Source organism: Aquarana catesbeiana, linkage group LG04 (assembly GCF_042186555.1).
Source record: "Aquarana catesbeiana isolate 2022-GZ linkage group LG04, ASM4218655v1, whole genome shotgun sequence".
NCBI classification, from domain to species: Eukaryota; Metazoa; Chordata; class Amphibia; order Anura; family Ranidae; genus Aquarana; species Aquarana catesbeiana.
Window position 1 is genome coordinate 472,609,509 of NC_133327.1, and position 26,869 is coordinate 472,636,377.

General features: G+C 44.0%; 1 protein-coding gene across 1 annotated transcript in view; it reads right to left on the minus strand.

Moving 5' to 3' along the window:
* The window catches only part of LOC141140426 (protein unc-93 homolog A-like), an 827,018-nt gene that overhangs the window by 643,014 nt on the left and 157,135 nt on the right, over positions 1-26,869 (minus strand). The window contains exon 3 of the mRNA XM_073627591.1: positions 16,558-16,787. Coding sequence (XP_073483692.1) covers positions 16,558-16,787 — 230 coding nt within the window. The remainder of the gene's footprint in view (positions 1-16,557; positions 16,788-26,869) is intronic.

Sequence of the window (26,869 nt, forward strand, 5' to 3'; positions counted from 1 at the left end):
CCTCCCAGACGACGAAGACGTCGTCAATGTACCGCAGCCACTTGGATATGTGGCCGGTGTACACGACGAGGTCCTCGTCATCCAGGAGGGATTTCTCCCACTCCCCCAGATACAGGTTGGCGTATGAAGGGGCACAACATGTGCCCATAGCCACACCCTGTACCTGGAGGTAGTGGGAGTTGTCGAAGCAAAAATGGTTATAATTGAGTATATACTGTAAGCCCCTTAATATGAAATCATTCAATGCCGGGTCATAGTGTGAATGTTGTTGAAGAACCCTCTGCACAGCAGATAAACCAAAAGAGTGAGGTATACTGCTGTACAGAGCCTCAACATCGATCGTAACCAGAATAGCATCATCTGGTATTTATAGGTCTTTAATTAATTGTAAAAATTGTATTGTGTCCTTCACAAATGATGGTAATGACAGGACAAGGGATTGAAGATGGGCGTCTATGACACGGCTTAGGTTTTCAGATATAGCCCCATTGCCAGAAACAATGGGGCGGCCGGTCAGTATGGTGGAATTTTTATGAATTTTGGATAGACTATAGAAGGTGGCTACCCTGGGATATGGAGTCCTGATAAATTCATAAATGTTCTTGGGAATTGCGCCAGTATGGAATGCACGATCAACCATATTGTAAAAGATGGAATTATATTGGTTGATGTTGAGAACAGAGATGGGTTTGTACCATTCCCTGTTCTTCAAAATATTCAAACACATTGCAGTGTAGTCGTCATTGTCCATGACGACCACATTGCCCCCTTTGTCAGAAGGTTTTATTACAACTTTTGAATTTTTTGTGAGATGATGAAAACCTTTGTTTTCATCGTATGACAAGTTAAGGGGCTTGGATTTGAGTTAAGGTAATTTACAGATATCTCAGACGGTCTGTTTCACAAATATCGCTACATTTGGATTGATACTAGAGGAGGGAAATGTTGTAGAGGCCTTCTTGAACATCATCAGCGAATTTGGAATTTACCTGTCAGCCTCCTGCAGTAAGGCATCCAAGTCAATTTGATCAATAAAATCCACTGTGTTGCTTTCTTGATAAAGGAGGGTTAGATCTCGTAAGGCCCTACATTCCTTCATGAAATATACAGGATCTTCCGTCACATCAGAATCAGAGTCATTCTTGGCATGCAAGTATTTCAATAATAACTTGCGTGCAAAAAGCTGTATATCTGTAATGGTTTCAAAAATGTCAAAATTTTTTGTTCAGGACAGAATGTTAACCCGCGAGATAAAAGTTGTTTTTCAGCTCGTGTTAGTTGTAGAGAAGATAAATTGATTACACTTAGGTGGTTTGTTGAATCCGAACTACGAAGAGCTCCAAGCCCTTGCCCATTTTGTTGGTTTGTGGGGACCCTGGTCCCCGAACTGAGTTTAAAGCCTTTTGTGGAGCTGCTTTCGTGGAACTGGACGATGGATGAAACTGTTTAGGAATTTCCTGCGGTAGGGAGATGTCGGTGTTAATCGCAGGAGTAGATACCTGGCCCATATCCACAAGGGAGTTGTTAGTCCCTACGGATTCAAATTGAGGGTCAGATTGGGCAACTTGAGGAACCGATAAAGAATCAGTGTCCATTGTCCGTTTTTTAGAGTCTTGTTCAGGTGAATTCCTGTGACTCCGATCTCTTTTTTGTTGTTTGTTACTTCCTTGACCACGTTGGGGAGAGTTTTTTGGTTGTTCAGGATCGAATGTAGAGGAAGTCCTGGACTTTAGGTTTTTAGATTGAATATTTTTAGATTCCTGACGTGAATAATTGTTTGATTGGGTCATATGGGTATTCCATCGGTAGGCCCGTCCCTCCGAAAAGGCGTGTTTGTCTCTCCAAAATTGGATTTCTTTATTTTGTAGTAAGTTTTTGTTAAAGGCTGATAGCTTCTCATTGAGGAGAGTCTGAGATTCAGAGAACAACGGATGTTGGACGTATGGGACCAACGCTTGTTCTAATTTGTTAATTACTGTGTCTAAGAGTGCAATCTGTTTATTGTATTCCCTGGACAAGATGGACATCATCTCCCGGGAGCACAATTGAAGATTAGCTTCCCATTCTGCTTTACACTCGTTGCTTATTAGGTCACCATTAGGAAAAATTTGAATACGTAGTCCAAAAGGATTGATCTGCTCCTCAATATATCTGCCAAAGGATTTAACATGCCAGAAGAGGGCAGATTTTCTTTCGAGTACCTTAGTTGGCTTCTGAAATAGTGATGAGATGGATAAAGTTTTTTGGTCTCCCTGTTCAAAAGAATTCTCATATAGGGACATCAAGGTAACTCAATCTTCCCCTGTAAATTTACTCATTCTGAATGAGGCAGTCAAAACCTTGATAGTATTAGCATGAAATCAACATGACAAATGCCAGAGTTATATACAGTTGTTTTTCGGAAAACAACTGCTGGGAACACGGTTCTTCACGCAGAAAGCTTCCACCCTACATCACTTAAGAATTCGATTCCTTATGGACAATACCTGCGCCTCCGTCGTAACTGTTCAAATGACGTCTTTTTCAAACAAGAACCTGGAGAGCTCCAGCGCCGACTACTAGCAAGGGGATACAGCCGATCTTGCCTTAAAAAAGCTTACAATCAAGCAATCAGACAATCTAGATCCCAGCTGCTATTCCAACACAAACCCTCCAAAAGTTCCGAACGTTGTCTCACCCGCATTACTATGCGCTATTCACGACAACATTTAGCGATCAAAAAGATCATACAACATCATTGGAACATCCTTACGGATGATCCCAAATTGAGAAATTTCATCTCTGAACAACCTGCCATAACATACAAAAGAGCTGTGTCACTTAAGGACAAATTGGTCCAGAGTGAGTACAAGAACGAGACTAGGAGACATAAGCATTGCTTAGCAGTGGGCTCCCTTCCATGTAGACATTGCTCTTACTGCTCAGTCATCTAGAAAGAAAAATCTCCCGTCCTCCCCAATGGAAGCACATTCACACCCATACACTTCGCAAATTGTCACACGCGCGGAGTGGTATACCTTATGGAATGTGAATGTGGTTCCTACTATGTGGGGAAAACGCGGCAAGAATTTTGGAAACGCATTTCCCAACACATATATAGTATGCAGGTGGGAAACCCATACCTCCCAATCGGGAGACATGTAATCTCAGTACACAACTATAAGGTTCCAAAAGTGACCTTTATGGCCCTGGACAGAATGCACATTCCTCTCAGAGGCGCTCTGCTACAAAAAGAGCAGAGATGGATATTCCAGCTCCAGGCCACCTCTCCTCCAGGCCCGAATGAATCTATTTCATTCGCTCCCTTCTTGCAGGGGTTTTCCTCTGGCAAGACACAATAGGCTATTTAGATGGTGACGGAGCCTTGAACTCACCCCAAATATACCTTGGTAATCAATTCCATGCGTGAGACACATATTACTCAACAGTGTCTCACATGAGAGGGAACATTATCTTTTATTGATTTTGGGGCTGGTATGACAGCCACCGAAATTAACAGATTTGGCGTGAGTTTTTGGCTTCATCTCTACCGGTAAGCAGTTTTGATGCTAACCTAACGTAACTTATTGAAACGATGCCTCCCATAGATTATCCCTGCCCTACGTATGTGTCATTAATACAAACGAGAGCGGATCATCTGCAACATTCCAATTATATGTCTTACCTCTTGTCCATCTACATGGTACAATAATAACAAAAAAAATAAAAAATAATAAAAAATAGAAAGGAGCCCATATCTCCTGTTTTAAGACCTACTATATTTTCAGAGGGATTTTGCTTAATTAAAAAGCCAGTTCACAGTTCTTCTTCTTTATGTTTATCCTAATAAATTCTGTTATGGCTCATTATCTATGCAAACATATTTTCACGGTTAAAACTGGCGACTTATATTTAGTGCATGTCCTAGAGTCAACAAAGGATTATTTATAATTCATACTGAAATTGATTTTTTAGTTATAGTTTGAGGGCAGGACGTGTGGATAGTGCTTTTTCCCTCTCTTCCTTTCTTTCGTCTTTTTCCTTCCCAGGATCCCTTTCCATCAGATCCAGTCATGGGATAAGGGTGGCAGGGCCCTCCGTCCGGGGGGCGGGATCGTTAAATACTCACCTTCCTGGCAGGATAAGAGGGCTGGCGCCTCCTCGATGCGTCCACCAGGTGGCTACACCTGTGGTTGGGCGCTCTCCTCTTCCCTGCCAGCGGCGTCCCGGATCCCCACCGGGCGCCGTGCTCACACGCGCATGTTGGTTTGCGCGTGCGCGTGACTTCACGATGCCTCGCATTTGCGGCGGAGGTGACGGGTGTACCCGGGGAGATTCTTTCTCCGGAACGCCGGGGGGTCACCTAATTGACGCCATCAGGCGCAGCCCCCTTTTCTCAGCTGGGGGAGTCAATTAAGGAGTGGGCCGGCATCTGCACCTGGAACACATAACATCAATTGACACTTGGATAAATAGATCGGGCGGCGGGGGAGGCTGATTGCAACCTCCATTCCCCGCTGGATACCTGCACGGCACTGTTATAAACTACTTGGTAAGTAATTCATGCCTCTTTTCTTACTGCTTCTCATAACTCTTTGACTTATACTATAATTACTCTATGATTTTCACTTTGATTTTTTCAGTTAGTGATGCCACTATACTCATAACCTTCCAGAGTTGCTGGCATCCTCAGTCTATTATTGTTTTTGAGTCAAGGTAATCAGTTTTGCTTTCACTGCACAACCCCCATGGCACTTATTATCACGGCTGATTTGCTGTTGCTTGTTGTTTGTTTGCTCACGTTGTCTTGCTATCCACATCTTGTTAACACTTCTCATCACCATCCATATCACCATCAATCTCTCATTTTCACCACTTTTTCTCCTCACTTTCCTTCTATTTCCCTCCCTGCACGGTCGGCATAGGTGTGTGCAGCTTATTGCATTAGGGTGTGCACCCCAAAGTTCTAACACACATGAATGCCACCTTGTGTCACAGGAAGGGGGCTCTGATGGTGGGAGACAGTTGATTGAGAGCATATTACAGTACACCCTAAATAGTACACCCTAAATACCTAGACTTTAATATAATGGGGGCATTTACACTGGCCACTGGCACCCCCAACCACCCACCTGGTGCTGCTCCTGGATAATGCTAATGCACATGAGGCGATTAGGGTGTGCCCAGGCACATCCGGCACACCCTGTGCGCACGCCTATGACGGTCGGTCTATACTTCTCACTCCCTACACTGGCTAATTTCAACCCTGCAATCTGATTGCCAGAAAACTTTTCATGTATTCTTATAATGGTGGACGGTCCACACCTGTTGCAGGAGTTTGCTATTCCATTTCCCTCCTTGTCCCTCTCCCCCCCCCCCGTCCCACACTTACCCCTTCCCCCCCTCTCTTTCCCTTCCCCACCACCATTTTTCCTTTTCACTTTCCTACCTTTCTCTTTCCCCTTTCCCCCACACCCCATTTCTTCCCCCTCCCCCCAACCCCCCCTCTCCTTCCCTTCCCCTGTCCTTTCTCTTCCACTATTTTTCCTTTTCACTTTCCTACCTTTTTTCTTTCCCCTTTCCTCCACTCTCCATTTTTTCCCCCTCCCCTTTTCCCTTTACCTCATTCATCACTTTTTCTTTCACTTTCCCCTATGCTTCCCTACTCATTCCTACCCTACTCCCTCAACTTCCCTCATGTGTCTCCCTGTTGGTGTATGTCCCCCCCCTCCCCCTTTTTTTTTTTCCTGCACAGCTGTAGACCTATCCATAGACTCTAATTCATATTGTTTTTTTTCTTCTACTCTTTTCTTACCTTTTTGGGTACAAGTATTCCCGTCACTACTTCGCTTACAACTTAGCATTATTGTTAAATACAGGTGCAGTCCTCCCCCGGCTGTTTAGGGGGTTTTCTTTGGGTGATTCCTCGCAAGGCGGGTTGACTCGATGCTTGCCCTCTGGGGGGCTGGTCTACCGTCTGAAGGGCAGAGGAAGGAAAAAGGGGGAGAGGGATTAACTTCCCCACATCACGGCCAACCATCAAAAGAAACCTGATTGGTAATTATATAATGTATAGAGATGCTCATGTACACACATAGATGCAATGTATTTATTATTATTATTATTTTTATTTTATGTCGATCTGTGTTGCTTGAAAAGATTGTGATATACGTACATTTATATTCCTCGCAGTTGTCAATCATCTGTCCTCTGAAGAAGACCCCTGAGGGTCGAAACGCGTCAGGACACCAATTGTAAACTTGATCCTGTTGCTTTGGATATATTGTACTTTACTATATTGTTGCCGGCCTTTTTAACAAAATTACTGTACTACAGTTCATGTCTTGACTCTCAATGTCAGAAGTCATTAACAAATTTTTTAATCTTTGTACTAATAAAAATTTAAAACTTGATAATTTCATCATCTTCTTTGAATTATATACTATTGGCTGCATTAAAGCCCCGTTTCAGGGGTGTTTTTTCGTGTGTTTTTAAAAGTAAATTTGATCCTGATGTAAACGCACGACAATAGGTAAGAGGCGGAGTCACCCGATTATGTTAGCAGGTGACTCCTCCCCCTTGTGATGTTACCAACCGCATGCTGGGTCCATGACGTCACAAGAGGACGGGGTCGCCCGCCGACATCATTGGGTGACTAGGCTCCTTACCTATTTAAGAAATGTCAGACGGAGAAGCAGGCAGTCGGCGGGGAGCCTTCGATGAAGCCAGAGGTTATTTTTTTCCTTTTTTGCGGGTTCGGCGGTGAGGTGGGCGGTGTGATTGAGAATGGATCTACATCGGGGGACATTGTTTTTTTAATTAATTAACCTAATTAGTTAATAAAGAAATTATTGTACTGTACTGTGTGCTGTCTTTTTACACATTTTTGGTGAATAGATGCAGGTACTATGTACTCCATAGTGATTCACATGAGGGGGGGACAGGATCTGGGTGCTGGGTGATTCTGATAACCCCCCACCCTCAGACCCCCACAACCACCGCCCAGGGTTGTGGGAAGAGGCCCTTGTCCCCATCAACATGGGGACAAGGTGATTTGAGGTGGGGAGGCAGAACCCTCCTGCTCCAAAGCACCGCCCCCATGTTGAGGACATGTGGCCTGGTGTCAGGAAAAGCCTTCTCGCAAACGTTTCTGCAATTTGAGGTGTAAAAGAGTGCCTGTGCACAGAAGCACCATCCGGCGCACGCGCATGCACAATAGCGCCAATAGCGGTGCGCGGGCGCACGCGCACTCTCCCCGTGACAGCACTTGGCGCCAAGATGTGCTATTTAAAGGAGACTGTTCCATTGCTGCCTTGCTGTCCGGTCTACAGCGTTCCCGAAGACCCCTACTGCCTTGTTACCCTGTATTTGCTATCTGATACCTGTTGGACTGTTCCTGACTACCCTGTTTGCTGCCTGCCCTGATCTTGGCTTTGGACTTTGACTATTCTCCTGGATTTACCTTCTGTACCTGATCTGCCCGCCTGTGTTTGACCCGGCCTGCCTGTACCCTGCTGTCTACATCCTGCTGCTGGACTACAAGACACCTCCCTGCTGTCTCCATCCTGCTGCTGGACTACAAGACACCTCCCTGCTGTCTGCATCCTGCTGCTGGACTACAAGACACCTCCCTGCTGTCTCCATCCTGCTGCTGGACTACAAGACACCTCCCTGCTGTCTACATCCTGCTGCTGGACTACAAGACACCTCCCTGCTGTCTACATCCTGCTGCTGCACTACAAGTCACCTCCCTGCTGTCTGCATCCTGCTGTCGGACTACAGGACACCTTCTTGCTGACTACCAGATACAGCCCTCCACTCCAGCCTTCCAGTCAGGCACTTGTGCCCCTTTGCACTCCCGAGCTCCTGTCATCACTACCAGGGGTTCCCGAGTCGGAGGTATACGAGAGGCCGTTCCCTGCATTCCGGGCTCTACCTACCAGGTACGTGACACCTGGTATGGTTCAGGAGGGGGACCCAATGCTGTTTCTTTCTGGATTTTTTCTATTTCCGGCTTCCCATCCCACTCCTTAACAGCCAGCTATTCTTCACACAGAATTCAAATCATTTGGAATTCAAATTGGTTGAAAAATTATCAAACGTTCTGAAAATTTGGAATTCGTTAGAAAACAAATAAACAAAACTAATTTTAACAAAGCTTCAATTAAATTTGTTACCATTTCATTTGGAGATTCAGGATACACCTGAATCTCCGAATAAACAATTTGTCAGAATTTACATTCAGACCGAAATTAGTTGCACATGTCTAAGGGGTATAGCAACCATGACTGTATTGTTAGTAATACATCACAGAGTGTACCCTTGTGGCTAAAAGAAACCAGTGTTCGAAATAGACTTGAAAAACTTAATGCAAATAAATCTCCAGGACCAGATGGCTTACACAAGAACACAAAGAACAAAGCACTTACCCAGATAATAGCCAGACCATTATCCCTAATTTTAATGGACAGCTTAAGGACTCGATTGATACCAGCTGATTGGCGAAAGGCAAACATGGTACCAATATTAAAAAAGGGCAAAGATATATAACTGTAACCTACAGGCCAGTCCTTCTAACATCAATAGTTTGTAAACTATTGGAGGGGATGTTAAGGGACTATATCCAAGAATTTGCACAAGATAACAGTATCATTAGTAGTAATCAGCACGGATTTATGAAAGATCGTCCTTGCTAGACCAATATGCCAACATTCTACGAGGAAGTGTGCTGCCATTTAGATAAGGGAAGGCCCGTGATTTCCCATAAACGCATGCTTTACAAATTAAGGTCTGTTGGCATGAACCATAGGATATGTAACTGGATAGAAAACTGGTTACTGGGGCACGTCCGAAGATTGATGAATAGTGTGTACTCCGAATGGTCTGGAGAGGTAAGTGGGGTGCCCCAAGGCTCTGTCCTGGAACCAATTCTGTTCAATCAATTCATAAATGTCAGAAACCATGACAGAAGTGCAGTTAAAATCACACTTGTTTAATAATAATAGTAAAAGGTAAACAGAGCAAGGTATTTAAATCATAGCCAGAGTTCAGTAACCGGAACGGATAGTCAGACAAGCCAGGACGTCAGGGAGCCAGAGATCAGCGTACTTCAGGACAGGCCAGGAAATCAGGAAACCGGAGAATCAGCGTAGTGGAACAGCAATCAGGATCAGGAACCAAAAGGGACGTCAGCCAAGCAAGTCTTCAAAAGGTACACAGGATAGAGTCCCTGGACGTGTTGACCAAAGTGAAGGCAGAGAGGAACTGAACTGGACAGCTTAAGTAACCAGCAGGAAGGCCGAACAGGATATCATTGTCAGGTGAGTCACTGTGGAAAAGATTGGAGCTGGCAATTAAACGACAGCTGAGCGGCCTGCTCTGAGAAGGAAGGGCTGAGCCCAGCCGACAATAAATGATATAGAGGCTGACATAAATAGCTCAATCTCAGTTTGCAGATGATACAAAGCTAAGCAGGGCAATAACTTTAAATAGGATACAATACAGGAAGACATCATTAACCACTTGCCGACCGCCTCACGCATATATACGTGAACAGAGCGGCACGGGCAGGCAAAACCACGTACCTGGTACGTGATTGCCTTCCCGCGGGCGGGGGGTCCAATCGGACCCCCCCCCGGTGCCAGCGGCGGTCGGCATTTGTCTAGCAGCGATCAGAGATGAGGGGGAGGCCATCCGATCGTTGCCCCCCCTTGCGATCGCTCCCAGCTAATGAGAAACATCCCCTGCCTGTGTATAGTACACACAGGCAGAGGATGTGATGTCATCTCTCCTCGGCTCAGCAGTTTCCGTTCCGACGCCGAATAGAGAAGACATCCGAGTAAGTGTAAAACACAAACACACAGTAGAACATGCCAGGCACACTAAACACCCCCGATCCCCCCCCAATCACCCCCCCCCCCGTCACAAACTGACACCAAGCTGTTTTTTTTTTTTTTTTCCCTGATTACTGATTGGTGTCAGTTTGTGACAGTTAGAAGTGTTATGTCAGTTAGTATTAGCCCCCTGTAGGTCTAGGGTACCCCCCTAACCCCCCCTAATAAAGTTTTAACCCCTTGATCACCCCCTGTCACCAGTGTCGCTAAGCGATCATTTTTCTGATCGCTGTATTAGTGTCACTGGTGACGCTAGTTAGGGCGTAAATATTTAGGTTCGCCGTCAGCGTTTTTATAGCGACAGGGACCCCCATATACTATCTAATAAAGGTTTTAACCCCTTGATTGCCCCCTAGTTAACCCTTTCACCACTGATCACCGTATAACTGTTACGGGTGACGAGGGTTAGTTTGTTTATTTTTTATAGTGTCAGGGCACCCGCCGTTTATTACCGAATAAAGGTTTAGCCCCCCGATCGCCCGGCGGTGATATGCGTCGCCCCAAGCAGCGTCAGATTAGCGCCAGTAGCGCTAACATCCACGCAGCATACGCCTCCCTTAGTGGTATAGTATCTGAACGGATCAATATCTGATCCGATCAGATCTATACTAGTGTCCCCAGCAGTTTAGGGTTCCCAAAAACGCAGTGTTAGCGGGATCAGCCCAGATACCTGCTAGCACCTGCTTTTTGCCCCTCCGCCCAGCCCACCCAAGTGCAGTATCGATCGATCACTGTCACTTACAAAACACTAAACGCATAACTGCAGCATTCGCAGAGTCAGGCCTGATCCCTGCGATCGCTAACAGTTTTTTTGGTAGCGTTTTGGTGAAATGGCAAGCACCAGCCCCAGGCAGTGTCAGGTTAGTGCCAGTAGCGCTAACACCCACGCACCGTACACCTCCCTTAGTGGTATAGTATCTGAACGCATCAATATCTGATCCGATCAGATCTATACTAGCGTCCCCAGCAGTTTAGGATTCCCAAAAATGCAGTGTTAGCGGGATCAGCCCAGATACCTGCTAGCACCTGCATTTTGCCCCTCCGCCCGGCCCAGCCCAGCCCACCCAAGTGCAGTATCGATCGATCACTGTCACTTACAAAACACTAAACGCATAACTGCAGCGTTCGCAGAGTCAGGCCTGATCCCTGCGATCGCTAACAGTTTTTTTTGTAGCGTTTTGGTGAACTGGCAAGCGCCAGCGGCCTAGTACACCCCGGTCATAGTCAAACCAGCACTGCAGTAACACTTGGTGACGTGGCAAGTCCCATAAGTGCAGTTCAAGCTGGTGAGGTGGCAAGCACAAGTAGTGTCCCGCTGCCACCAAGAAGACAAACACAGGCCCGTCGTGCCCATAGTGCCCTTCCTGCTGCATTCGCCAATCCTAATTGGGAACCCACCACTTCTGCAGCACCCGTACTTCCCCCATTCACATCCCCAACCAAATGCAGTCGGCTGCATGAGAGGCATTTTCTTTATGTCCTCCCGAGTACCCCTACCCAACGAACCCCCCCCAAAAAAGATGTCGTGTCTGCAGCAAGCGCGGATATAGGCGTGACACTCGCTATTATTGTCCCTCCTGTCCTGACAATCCTGGTCTTTGCATTGGTGAATGTTTTGAACGCTACCATGCACTAGTTGAGTATTAGCGTAGGGTACAGCATTGCACAGACTAGGACACACTTTCACAGGGTCTCCCAAGATGCCATCGCATTTTGAGAGACCCGAACCTGGAACCGGTTACAGTTATAAAAGTTACAGTTACAAAAAAAAGTGTAAAAAAAAAAAAAACCACAAACAAAAATAAAAAAAAATAAATAGTTGTCGTTTTATTGTTCTCTCTCTCTCTATTCTCTCTCTCTATTGTTCTGCTCTTTTTTACTGTATTCTATTCTGCAATGTTTTATTGTTATTATGTTTTATCATGTTTGCTTTTCAGGTATGCAATTTTTTATACTTTACTGTTCACTGTGCTTTATTGTTAACCATTTTTTTGTCTTCAGGTACGCCATTCACGACTTTGAGTGGTTATACCAGAATGATGCCTGCAGGTTTAGGTATCATCTTGGTATCATTCTTTTCAGCCAGCGGTCGGCTTTCATGTAAAAGCAATCCTAGCGGCTAATTAGCCTCTAGACTGCTTTTACAAGCAGTGGGAGGGAATGCCCCCCCCCACCGTCTTCCGTGTTTTTCTCTGGCTCTCCTGTCTCAACAGGGAACCTGAGAATGCAGCCGGTGATTCAGCCAGCTGACCATAGAGCTGATCAGAGACCAGAGTGGCTCCAAACATCTCTATGGCCTAAGAAACCGGAAGCTACGAGCATTTTATGACTTAGATTTCGCCGGATGTAAACAGCGCCATTGGGAAATTGGGGAAGCATTTTTTCACACCGATCTTGGTGTGGTCAGATGCTTTGAGGGCAGAGGAGAGATCTAGGGTCTAATAGACCCCAATTTTTTCAAAAAAGAGTACCTGTCACTACCTATTGCTATCATAGGGGATATTTACATTCCCTGAGATAACAATAAAAATGATAAAAAAAAAAAAAATGAAAGGAACAGTTTAAAAATAAGATAAAAAAGCAAAAAAATAATAAAGAAAAAAAAAAAAAAAGCACCCCTGTCCCCCCTGCTCTCGCGCTAAGGTGAACGCAAGCGTCGGTCTGGCGTCAAATGTAAACAGCAATTGCACCATGCATGTGAGGTGTCACCGCGAACGTCAGATCGAGGGCAGTAATTTTAGCAGTAGACCTCCTCTGTAAATCTAAAGTGGTAACCTGTAAAGGCTTTATAAGGCTTTTAAAAATGTATTAATTTTGTTGCCACTGCACGTTTGTGCGCAATTTTAAAGCATGTCATGTTTGGTATCCATGTACTCGGCCTAAGATCATCTTTTTTATTTCATCAAACATTTGGGCAATATAGTGTGTTTTAGTGCATTAAAATTTAAAAAAGTGTGTTTTTTCCACAAAAAATGCGTTTGAAAAATCGCTGCGCAAATACTGTGTGAAAAAAAAAAATGAAACACCCACCATTTTAATCTGTAGGGCATTTGCTTTAAAAAAATATATAATGTTTGGGGGTTCAAAGTAATTTTCTTGCAAAAAAAAATAATTTTTTCATGTAATCAAAAAGTGTCAGAAAGGGCTTTGTCTTCAAGTGGTTAGAAGAGTGGGTGATGTGTGACATAAGCTTTTAAATGTTGTGCATAAAATGCCAAGACAGTTCAAAACCCCCCCAAATGACCCCATTTTGGAAAGTAGACACCCCAAGCTATTTGCTGAGAGGCATGTCGAGTCCATGGAATATTTTATATTGTGACACAAGTTGCAGGAAAGAGACAAATTTTTTTTTTTTTTTTTGCACAAAGTTGTCACTAAATGATATATTGCTCAAACATGCCATGGGAATATGTGAAATTACACCCCAAAATAAATTCTGTTGCTTCTCCTGAGTACGGGGATACCACATGTGTGAGACTTTTTGGGAGCCTAGCCGCGTACGGGACCCCGAAAACCAAGCACCGCCTTCAGGCTTTCTAAGGGCGTAAATTTTTGAATTCACTCTTCACTGCCTATCATAGTTTCGGAGGCCATGGAATGCCCAGGTGGCACAAACCCCCCCCAAATGACCCCATTTTGGAAAGTAGACACCCAAAGCTATTTGCTGAGAGGTATAGTGAGTATTTTGCAGACCTCACTTTTTGTCACAAAGTTTTGAAAATTAAAAAAAGAAAAAAAAATTTTTTTTCTGGTCTTTCTTCATTTTCAAAAACAAATGAGAGCTGCAAAATACTCACCATGCCTCTTAGCAAATAGCTTGGGGTGTCTACTTTCCAAAATGGGGTCATTTGGGGGGGGGGGGGTTGTGCCATCATGGCATTTTATGGCCTTCAAAACTGTGATAGGCAGCGAGGAGTGAAATCAAAAATTTTCACCATAGAAATCCTGAAGGCGGTGCTTGGTTTTTGGGGCCCCGTATGCAGCTAGGCTCCCAAAAAGTCCCACACATGTGGTATCCCCATACTCAGGAGAAGCAGCTGAATGTATTTTGGGGTGCAATTCCACATATGCCCATGGCCTGTGTGAGCAATATATCATTTAGTGACAACTTTTTGTAAATTTTTTTTTTTTTGTCATTATTCAATCACTTGGGACAAAAAAATAAATATTCAATGGGCTCAACATGCCTCTCAGCAATTTCCTTGGGGTGTCTACTTTCCAAAATGGGGTCATTTGGGGGGGTTTTGTACTGCCCTGCCATTTTAGCACCTCAAGAAATGACATAGGCAGTCATAAACTAAAAGCTGTGTAAATTCCAGAAAATGTACCCTAGTTTGTAGATGCTATAACTTTTGCGCAAACCAATAAATATACGCTTATTGACATTTTTTTTACCAAAGACATGTGGCCGAATACATTTTGGCCTAAATGTATGACTAAAATTGAGTTTATTGGATTTTTTTTATAACAAAAAGTAGAAAATATCATTTTTTTTCAAAATTTTCGGTCTTTTCCCGTTTATAGCGCAAAAAATAAAAACGGCAGAGGTGATCAAATACCATCAAAAGAAAGCTCTATTTGTGGGAAGAAAAGGATGCAAATTTCGTTTGGGTACAGCATTGCATGACCGCGCAATTAGCAGTTAAAGCGACGCAGTGTCGAATTGTAAAAAATGCTCTGGTCAGGAAGGGGGTAAAACCTTCCGGGGCTGAAGTGGTTAAAATAATGAGGTGGGCCACTACACGGCAAAAGTGGTGTACTATTGAAAAATGTAAAGTAATGCATTTGGGGGCCAAAAAATATGAATGCAAGTCACTCACTAGGAGGAGAACCATAGGGGGATTCCAGGATCTGGAGGGACCTAGTACATCACAGGCTCAGCAATAGCATGCTTAAAACCCAAAAAGTCAGAAGGAACGTGGGGCCCCGCTTTCACGGTCTGTATTTATACTGAAAATCAAGATTGAGCGAGCTTTTACCCTTCTGGATCAAGCAGAATATTATCATGCATTAAAAAGGGGATTTACTCACAGGATAAAACTATAATTCTACCACTTTACAAAACTCTGGTCCAGCCGCATCTTGAGTATGCCATCCAGTTCTTGTCACTAGTCCTCAGAAAGGATGTGCTGGAACTGGAGAAAGTCCAGAGAAGAGCAACAAAGCTAATAAGGGGACTGAAGGACCTAGCTTATGAGGAACGACTACAAACACAAAATTTTTCTCCCTGGAGAAGCGATGCTTAAAGTGGTTGTAACCCTCAGTCATGGAATTTGAACTAAGCACATATATCTTCAGTGTTTACGTATCTCTCTCCAAAGCTCTAACTGTCCTTTCTCTCTGGTGCTTCGTTCCTCTGTTATTAACTTCTGAGAAGTTTTGAGATACATTTGTCTCAGGAGGGGGATTGCTCAGAATGAAGCTTGTCTAGTCACACCACAGTCCTTCTGCTATGTGGAGGGGGGTGTGCACCTTTCCTCCAGTCAGCTCTCACACACTGTAACTGCAGTCTCTCTGCCAGTCTCAGCTGCACACCTTGTTACACTTTTATAGCTTCATATCAGTATGTGCAGCTGATGAGTTGGGCTGGCACCCTTGTGGCGTGGTGAAGTGGAGTGTGAAGTCATGGGAGAAGCATGGCTGCCTGGAGTGGTTATTTATATATGTGTTTGTAGGAACCTAGCCTCAGTGGTGTAAGCTATAACACCATCCAACCCCCAACACTCCTGAACTTGCTGGAGGAGTGGACTTTCAGGATGCATTGTCAATTTTCTTTGAATGGGCAGGTCAACATGTCCCTTTAAAGAAGAAGTAGGGCCAATGCTATTTTGGCCCTACGTCTCCTGTGGGTCACAGGAGTGCACTTAGTTCTACACTCCTGTGACCCATACTCAGCTGACAGCAGGCCAAAGTCCGCTGATGTTACTCAGCCCGTCCAGGCTCTGAAAGGATCCTAACTTTAATGTTAAGATCCACCCAGATGCCTGAGCAGCACCTAGCTCAGCCTCTCAACGCAACGCTGAGAGGCTGAGACAGCCACTCCCACCTCCTGCACAGCCCAACGCTCCGGTGAGCGCTGAAGGGACTATAAGCAGAGCTCTCACTGGCTCTCTGCTCACTGAAGACTGAGAACTGAACGATCAGTGGTCTTTGATCACTTAGTTCTCTGTCTTAGAGGTGGCAGGGGACAGATGCAGCATTGGACTGATCCTGCCTGCATCTAGGTGATAATATATATATTTTTTTTTAATCCCATGCTTCACTTTAAAGCTTGACAAAATATTTTTTTCAGTCTGTCAGAAATGTCAAAAAAAAAAAAAAAAAAAAACCTGCAGTAATGACTTAACAAAACTGCAGGAATGACTTAAATCTTCAATTATCTATCCATTTAACAGGGTGAGAAGACAAATGCAGATTGATTTTTATCTTCCAGAAAGTACTTGAACACTGGTGCACTTTTTGGAAATAAGCAGAGTGAGCAGAAATGCGCCCATAAATCAGTACTTCAACTACAAAATTCATTGATAGTGATCAACAGTTACAGCAACCGTTACTATTTAATAGACTCAAATAAAGCTGAAGAACAGAAAAGCATACAATACATGTAACTCAGAATTAGGATACAAGCAAAATCATATTTTGATCAATACATGCACTTTTGTGAAGCTAGTAAAATGTAGATTACCTGCATTTGGTGTTAAGTGAAACACCAAAGAAGAAATAAGGTTTCCCCAAACACGACAAGTTTGACAAATAAGGAAAAATATTCCAAAATATTGGTTCACAACATCTTTTGCCAATTTCCCACAAGTCTCTGCATATTTGTTTCCGATTATTGTAATGTAAGTGCTTTTACTAGCCCAGAGAGGTCCTCCTCCTAATCCAACTAATACAGAGGAAATAATCAACGTAGGCCTGTAAAAGATATATACACATTTCAATAAATAGTTTATTATAACAAAAAATTATAACAGTTAAATTGCAAGAATCAATTATATTTACATATATGGCACATTACATATTAAATCCTTTAAATAAAAAAATTTTATTTTTTTATTTCTGAGTAACTTAGTATGTTAACATGTGTACATGGGCAGATTTAATTTTTTTTTTACTTTTTACATAAAAAAAAAATAGCTACTGTACAGCATAGATAAAATATATTTCCTTGGTATCCCTACAAGTGCCCTAAAACCACTACTGTTAACTCAATGTATCACACAGTGGAACAAGGATTCACTCTCGACATGTTTCAAAGAAATCTGCTTTGTCAGGAATTTGCGGGGTAACACAATTATACTACAAAAAATACATAGAATATAGTGATTACAACGGTATGTACATCAATAATGACCCACTTTGATAAAGTAGATAACCATATTTACAAGAATAAAATATCTAGGAAACAATTCTGTAGCTACAGTCAAAAGTGTCACATCCAAATCACACCATAGAAGTACATGACCCTTTTTTTCACTTTTATAATCTTTTTATTATAAAAAAATTCTCAAACATATAGAGTTACAGGTATGAAACAGGAAATCATTGCAGTAGAAGGTAATGGTGACATTTCCATCTCCAAGGATCATTTTGTACAAATGAAAGCAGGCTTTCATTTGTACAAAATGACTTACGAGGAGAATAGAAATCAAATTGATGTAAGATCATTGGTAACCATCTATAAATCTGTGACAAGTAGGGGTGGGCGAACGGTTTGGCAGGAGTTCGACAAACACCCAAATTATCAGGGCGTTTGACCATTTTTTTGGCCTGCCGAATGACCGCAATGCACTGCGCCGCTGCACAGTGCATTGAAAGCCCTGATTGGGCAAAGCTTTAATTGCTTCAGACAATCAGGGCACAGAGCACTGTCAGAGCCATGATTGGAGAAAGTAATGATGACTCTATTCAACCATGATTCATTGCTCTTAGTACCTTTCCACACTATAAAAGTATTCTTTCAATAGCGGCCATGTGTAGTGTGATTTTGGCATGGAGAGAGATAGAACAGGACTCTGTTCAGTGCTACTATAGAGTTAGTGTGCTATAGTGTGCTACTCTGATTCTGTTGTCAGTGTAGAATATCAGTTCAGTATGAATCTAGCTATAGTTCAGTCAATGTGAGTGTAATGAGTGACCCTTCATTTTTACTTTAGTGTGAATCTAGTGATAGTTCAGTCAGTGTAAGTATAGTGACCATTTATTTTTACATTAGTGTCAGTTTATTTTGCCAGGGCAGGTTTACTGCAGTATAGTTCAGTGTGTTAGTGCACATTTAACGCGGTATATTTCAGTGCGTTAGTGCATGCTTAACGCAGTATATTTCAGTGCATTAGTGCACGTTTAACGCAGTATATTTCAGTGTATTAGTGCATGTTTAACGCAATATATTCAGTGCGTTAGTGCATGTTTAACGCAGTATATTTCGGTGTGTTAGTACACGTTCAACGCAGTATATTTCAGTGCATTAGTGCACATTTAACGCAGTATATTTCAGTGCGTTAGTGCATGTTTAACGCAGTATATCTTAGTGCGTTACATGCCGTTTTTTCAGAAGGGGGGAGAATGAAACACTAGATCCCTATAGAAAGTACACCTTAGTCTGAAATTGTTATATTCAGTACAGAATGGGAGTCTCATCTTACCTGAGTTCAGGCTGTATTAGACTCTAAAGAGGTGTGTACTGTTAATCCTGAGAAGTGTGCTGATTGAAAAGTATATGCAGTTAGTTATCTAGCAACCAGCCCAGGCTGGGGAAGAGGTTAAACATTTTCAGCTCAGTTCCCGGGCTTTTGAATTTGGCGGGCCCACCTGTATATATAAAAAGGGGGACAGCCAAGATCCAAGGGGGCTGGATTGAGGATGACACGGACGTGATGACGTAACGCGCATCACGGAGGGAGGGACGAGGAGTGTGTCCGCCGGAGTGATCGGAGACTCCTAAGAAGCCAGCCGTGGTGTCCCCGGAACAGAGCGGTGTGTAGGGATCTAGTCCGCATCATCGTACGGGGGAAGGAGGATTTCCGCGCACCGCAGCTGAGCAGACTCAGGAGGAGAGGTGAGAGAGGCTGGAGCGGCAGGCAAGCGGTGTAGCCGGTGACGAGCACAGGCGGTGGTTCGCCCAGCCCCCCCCCACTACCACATCTCTTTCCTGGCATGTTCGTGGAACATCACACAGCGGGAACCAGCACCTGTCATCCGGGAATTCTGGAGAGGGTAATGTAGACTGGTTTGTTGCAGCGATAAGAAAGCATTTAAAGGAGTTGGGCCAAAGGAATGGTACTATCTAGAACATAAGTGATTATGTAAGAGGTAAAGGGGAGCGGCAGGCAAGCGGAGCGGCCGGTGACGAGCACAGGTGGTGGTTCGCCCGGCCCCCCCCCCCCACTACCACATCTCTTTCCTGGCATGTTCGTGGAACATCACACAGCGGGAACCAGCACATGTCATCCAGGAAATCTGGAGAGGGTAATGTAGACTTTGTTGCAGCGCTAAGAAAGCATTTAAAGGAGCTGGGCCAAACAAATGGTACTATCTAGAACATAAGTGACTATGTAAGAGGTAAAGGGGAAGAAAACGGAGGTACCCACGTTGAGGGGAGGTCTTGTTAACCCCTGTCACTCCAGTATTATTGGACAGCTTGTACCATAAATTTTGAGACTTGCTATACATAAAGTGGTTGCGGGCTAAGAATGGGGGGAAAATACCAAGTATGAATTCTCTTCCCCCATACTGATTGATAGGTAATTAAATGGACTGGGACAAAAGATAAATTGCCATCATCAAGTAGTGTATACAGGTGCATATTGTAGATAGTAAGGGGTTAAGGCTAGCCCAACAGAGGGAGGGGGAGGAAAAGAAGAAAGAAGGGTAAGAATACTGTTGAAGTAGGGCAAAATAAGGACTGAGTTGCATAGCCTTATATATAGCGGACCGCCACAAAAAGGGGTAGGAGGGAAGGAGAAGCAAGGAGGAAAAGGCTAAATAAATCTTAACGCGAATTGCCCCACTCCGCTCTGGGTTTTGACTCCGGGGTATGGAAAGGTAGTGTTACCTCTCAGTACCTTCCGGTGAGCACCCCAGGTTACACTGTCGATTGTAGGAGGCTCATACTTAATTCTAGTTCCCATATCAATCCCTGTGGTTCAGTGGTAGAATTTTCGCCTGCCATGCGGGAGGTCTGGGTTCGTTTCCCGGCCAATGCACCTTTACTTGCCTTTTTTATTTTTTGAATTTTTGTTCCTGCTGGTACATTAGATATCATGCAGGACACAAATACAAGGTTTATATAATTTCTAAGGGGCCAGCTTAAATCTTATGCCTCTGCCTCCAATGGGAACTGTGGCATCTATGGGATCAGACTCCAGGATTGGGATTTGAGCATGTTTTAAAACTCATTGGTGCATTTTGTGGCTGCTATACAGTCTTTTCCTCTCCGTGTGACAGCTTCATAATAGTCTCCCATGCAGTGATTGCATTTGTTTTTAATTCATATGCCATTCTGACTGAATGGTGTTTGATGCAAGAATCATGCATATATATATCACACTGTTACTGTTTTCTCATCGCGGACTGTCATCACATTTTTTCTTTTTCTTTTTTTTTTCCCTTTTCATTATGAATGGCATGGAGTCCCTGAGTCTGTTGGTTGCTGTTTTTGTAGTGCGCGGACCCGGCACGGCAAGGATGTCCCCTTTGTGGGTCATACTGAAGGGATCATCCTCGGATGCTCCTCCATCCCTGATCTGGTTCAGCATGGCTGTTTCCAGCTCAGGCTTGCCGTGCCGGTGGGGGTGGACGGCGGCGCGCAGCTCCGAGGCGCGGCCGTGATGTCTGCCGCTATCCTGCGTTCCAGCTTGGCTGGTGCACATGCGCGGTACTGACTCGGGGTCGGCGCTTGCGGGGAGGCGTGCCTCGGTCCACGCTCAGGGGGCCCATTGACAGGACTTGACGTAGGGTGTATCCCTTCAGGCTGACAATGAGTCAGCTGTTGGGAGGTGGGAGGAATTAACATAGGGGAATTAACAAATTGACGTAGGGTGTTTCCCTTCAGGCTGACAATGAGTCAGCTGTTGGGAGGTGGGAGGAATTAACATAGGGGACAGATCTTGGCTTCAGCTGTTCGGCATTGTAATCAGCCGACAGCGTGAGGTGTGTGTTATAAATACAGAGTTCATTCACTCTGATCTTGTGATCGGAGGATGCCTCGTTGATACTACCACCTTCCACCTAGTCTCATTAGGTCTATACCATACAGCCAGTACCTAAGGGTGCACAGAAATTGCACTGACGAGGCAACCTTTAAAACCGAAGCAAATAATTTGCGTGCAAGACTCCTTGAGAGAGGTTATTCACGCACCTCCCTCAAAAAGGCCTTTAGGCGGGCCACCACACATACCAGACAGGCTTTGATTTACTCGCAAAAGAACAAAAAACAGGATAACCATCTGCGCATTATTACCAAATACTGCAATCAACATTCTGAAGTTAAAAGAATTGTGTCCAAGTTCTGGCACATTCTTACCATGGACCCAAATTTGAATAGACTCCTCCCCGAGAGTCCACTCTTTACTTTCAGGAGGGCTACTTCCTTATCCTCCAGATTGGTGAGGAGATGAAAATTTTGCCCAGCACTGTAAATATAGGGGCACATTTATCTGTGGGGCCTGTGGGTACTGTAAGTATATGTATACTACCAAAAATCCCACCTTACCCGATGGCAGTACCTTCAGGCCAAAACACTTTGCCAATTGCAAGACTAAGGGAGTGGTGTATATCCTATGGTGTGACTGCGGATGCTTCTATGTCGGGAAAACCAAGTTGGAATTCTGGCATAGGGCATACCGCCACATCAGAAGCATGCACACCTGTGACCCCGATCTACCACTGGGGACACACACTGCCCTGGTACATCAGGGACTGTTTTCAAGAATCAAATTTTTGATTTTGGATTGAGTCCACCCCAGTTCGAGGGGGGGAGATTGGAATAAGGATCTCCTCCAGCTCGAACTGAGGTGGATCTACAACTTGCGGGCGACTAGGCCCCCCGGAATCAATGACACTACATGTTTCAAACCGTTCCTGGAGGGTTCCCTTTGTGGGTCATACTGAGGGGATCATCCTCGGATGCTCCTCCATCCCTGATCTGGTTCAGCATGGCTGTTTCCAGCTTAGGCTTGCCGTGCCGGTGGGGGTGGACGACAGCGCGCAGCTCCGAGGCGCGGCCGTGATGTCTGCCGCTATCCTGCGTTCCAGCTTGGCTGGCGCACATGCGCAGTATGGACTCGGGGCCGGCGCTTGCGGGGAGGGTGGCGCGGTCCACGCTCAGGGGGCCCATCGACAGGACTTGACGTAGGGTGTATCCCTTCAGGCTGACAATGAGTCAGCTGTTGGGAGGTGGGAGGAATTAACATAGGGGAATTAACAAATTGACGTAGGGTGTTTCCCTTCAGGCTGACAATGAGTCAGCTGTTGGGAGGTGGGAGGAATTAACATAGGGAACGGATCTTGGCTTCAGCTGTTCGGCATTGTAATCAGCCGACAGCATGAGATGTGTGTTATAAATACAGAGTTCATTCACTCTGATCTTGTGATCGGAGGAGGATGCCTCGTTGATACTATGCTGTTGGACTGATTATACAGGTAACCTCAGCAACCTGGATTGCTGTTATCTCCACTTCTTTGCATACCTTAAGTGGCGTCTGGCTTTTACCATTCAAATATGTTTACCCATATTAAAACCTTGTTTCCCTTTTTTAATTAGATCCCTCTCTCTCCTTTACTATCTGCAGCTTTATGGTTGTCAGCCCGGACCCCGAGTCCTCCTCCTAACCCCTACATCACAACCTGTAGGTCTCCCCTGTTTGGAACTAGCTTACAGGTATGTTTCCTGTGGCTAGTCCCCATATCTATGTGCTCGTGTTTTTTACACACCCTGGGATTTGATATATTTTCAATCCCAGGAGATATGATTGTCTATATTGATTATCAAAATCATCATTATTTATGGGGTCTTGTCCTTGTTTTCAGGTCCGGTTAATTTTTGGACCCCAGCCCGCGCAGAAACGCCGTGCCAAATCTTAGGCGCGGCGGTTTTCAGCACCCATTGGGATTGCATTATATGCACCAGTCATTACAATTTTACTCTACATGGTCCGCAATCTGGCTCTCTTTGTATGCACATGGCCTGGGAGACCGTTGCAAAGCTGATTTTATGCCTTGGATACTTCTATAGTACATGTATTTTGGAAGTGAGTATGACTCTCACACATACCTTCACTGAATGTGGGGGGAATGTTATCTGTTTTTTGTGTGTGATGTTAATGTTTCTTTTTAATTTTGTAATTTCTTAGATGGTAACTCTCACTTAATGAACCCTGATGAAGGATTCCCTGAAACGCGTTGGTTCAGTGAGACTTATTACATTTCCACTTTTGGTTTTCCTCTCAATGTGATGCAGTTGTGTCCAAATTACATGTCTTTGCTTTTTGATGTATCCCATTGTATATATTGTTTGTGTTTGATTTGTATTTTTGTATATATTTTTTGTTGTACTTTTGAATTTTGTAATAAAATTATATATTTTTTACTTACATTGCATCATTGATGGTAGTGCCTCAAAAGTCCCGCTCTAGGGGAATGTTTTGGTCTTTTTGGAATGTGGCACACCCTCTGCTTAGTACTACTCCCTGTCAGAGACCTCTTTTTCACTCCGCTCTGAAGGGCAAACAAAGGAATAAAGTGCATATTGACTGATGGAAGGCCTATGAAGGGGTTGGGGTGACAAGGAAGGATTGACCACGAGTGGTCAGGACATAAAATTTTATTTTCCTTCCCAACCACTTGTGGGGAGAAAATACCTGCCCATTTGGGGAATAGGTCCTTTTGTGTTTTTTTTTTTCTTCTCTCTTGCTCTCCCCCTTCCCGACGGCTCGCCCCTTAAGTGGAGCGAGCAAGATAGAATAAAGGCTGAGGAAGCAAACAGGAGGGTCAAGAAAGAGGGGAATGATGAATAAGTCAGCAGCCAAGTCAGGAAAAGGGGGAGCCCCCAAAACCCCGAAGGATAAGGCCGCTGGCAGTACGATCAAACAATTTATGTCCCAAGGAGCTAGCCCAAGAAATGGGGAGCAAGAGGCACAAGGAGGGTCAAGGATGGAGAGAAAAGGTGGAACTGATAAGAAAACTGGGGATAAGATGGACTACTCCAGAGAGGATTTAACAACTGAAAGCGAGATGGAAACAAGCCGGGTGGAGAAAAGAAGAGCAAGTACCCAAATTCTATCCAAAGGAGAAATGAGTGATATGCTCCAGAAGATGGAGAACTCAATAAAATCTGAAATAGGCCTGGTGAGAGCAGACTTGGGAAGTCTTCTGGAAAGAGTTGAAACAACGGAGAAAAAAAAAGACGAATTAGATCAGGAGCTGTGGAATCTTAAAGAGCAACTAAAAACATCTTTACAAAACCAGAAGAAAATTCTCTACAGGATAGAGGACCAAGAAAATTGAGAAAGAAGGCTAAATTTAAGACTTCGCTCAGTTCCAGAAAATAAAGGAGAAGATCTGAGGAACATCGTCTCCATAATATTTGGCCCTCTCCTTGGGGAAGGGTTAGAAGACCTCCCCAAAATAGAAAGGATTCATCGGGTGGGAAGATTATACAATTCAGAGTCCTCTAGACCTCGAGACATAATAATGAGATTTAGATTTTTTGAAGAGAAAGCTGCAATCCTATCTAAAATGAGAGGTAAACCCCCCCTGAACTTTGAAGGAACAGAGATTCAAGTCTACACTGACCTTGCACCAGAAGCACTAGCAAGAAGAAGGCTCTTAAAAACCACTGCTGGAACAGATGAGAGCCCAAAATATAAAATATAGTTGGGGGTTTTCTGCTTGTTTAGTGGGATATAAAGAAGGAAGATCTGCCAGACTGCGGTTCCCTGAAGAATTGAGAGACTTTTGTGATAGATTGGACATACAAGAGCCAAAGTTGCCAGGTTGGGTGGAAGAATAATACGGAGAGTTTAAAATCAAGAAGAGGGGGGGAGAGAATATGAGGGAAGGGATGAAGAAGGGTAGGGGAAAGAAAGGGAGATAAATGGAAAATTAAACAGAGTTGCATCTCCAGGAAGGGTGCGGGGTGGATTGGGGAAGGAGAAGGAGCCCACTGAGGGATCCGGCTTGCCCCCCCCGCTAACACCATCAAGTGGAGGGGGCAAGGGGCACATTCGAAGTCTCACCTCAAGAAGATGAGATTCGGTAAGGACTATGGTATCCATAGCTCTTCACGACTCGGGGGCCAATAGGTGGCCGGGGGGGGAGGGGGGCGGGAGGGGAAGGAGAGTGGGGGGAAGGTATTTTGTGTATAAGGTCTAAAAAACCCAGTTTCAGTTCAGTAGTGCAAGTTCGATATAGGACATTAGAAAAGAAATGTCAGAACTAAATTTCATGACCTATAATGTGAGGGGACTCAACACACCCACTAAGAGACATAAGGTACTGGGAGAACCGAAGAGGTACAGAGCTGAGGTAGTGTTTCTTCAAGAGACCCATTTGACCCATGTCTCAAACATTAAGCTATGGTCGGATACCTTCCCAAACTGGTTTTATAGGGACACAATAACGAAGAGAGCAAGAGGGGTGGCAATAGGCTTTGCAAAGGGTGTGAATTTCAAACTAGAAGAGAGATTACTTGACCCCGAAGGAAGGTTCATCTTCTTGAAAGGTTCTCTGGAGGGATGGGAATGTACGCTGGCAAATATTTATGCGCCAAATAAGGATCCGCGTAGATTCCTAAATAGAAAAATCGAGAAATTAATGGATTTCAAGAAGGGGGGTCTGATTATGATGGGAGACTTGAACCTTTGCTTTGAACCGGAAGTTGATAGTACGTCGCGTGCGCTGGGGAAGGGGAACGTGAAACTGAGAAAATTAAGACAGAAATTACATTCTTGTCAATTGGTAGATACATGGAGGACCATGAATCCTAATAAGCAAGATTTTACCTTCTACTCCCCAGTGCACGGGACGTACTCCAGGATTGATTATATTTTGATAGAGCATAGATTTCTGGATAGAGTAGTGGAATCCAAGATAGAGATAACCACTTTGTCGGACCACGCGCCAGTCAGAATGAAAATGCAAGTCACCAAAAATCAAAGAATATCAGCAATGTGGAGGTTAAATGAAGATCTTTTACACGATGAAACAAATCTAAGGGAAGTGGAACAGGAATTAAAACAATATTTCTTAATAAATGAAATGGGAGAGATCTCTGGGTCCTCCTTGTGGGAGGCCCATAAGGCTTATATTAGGGGGATTTTAATAAAAATAGGAGCAAGGAGGAAAAGAGAGGCGAAAGAGAAAATCGAAAAACTAACTGAGGAAGTCTTTAATTTGGAGCAAGAGCACAAGAAAAGATCAAGCCAAGATAGAAGGCTGTACCAGAAACTAGTTTTCAAAAGAGACAAATTAAAAGATCAAATAAAATTAGAAACAAAAAAAAATTCTATAAGGTGGCAAAAGAAAGATATCAGAGGGGGAATAAAAGCAGCCGTCTCCTAGCTAAAATCCTTCGGAGAAAGAAATCCAGAAACTATATAGAAAAAATCCAAAATAGTAAAGGAGTAATGGAGTATACAACAAAAGAAATAGAGGAATCTTTTAGCAAATATTATAAGGATCTATATTCAGTAGGGAAAAATCGAGGTCAGGAAGGGGATAAGAGAGCAAAGATAGCAGAGTTCCTAAAAAAAGCTAATCTCCCAAAGATCACTGAGAGCTGTAAGGACTATCTAGAAAGCCCTATTACGGAAGACGAGATTAACAGAGCCTTGGTAGATTCAGCCCCGGGGAAAAGCCCTGGCCCGGACGGATTCACCACTTACTATTATAAAAAATTTAAGAGCATATTAAAGCCAAGGCTATGTAAATACATGAATGGTTTGGGTACTGATTTCGAGCTAAGTAGAGAGGCGTTAAGGGCCTCGATAACTGTTATT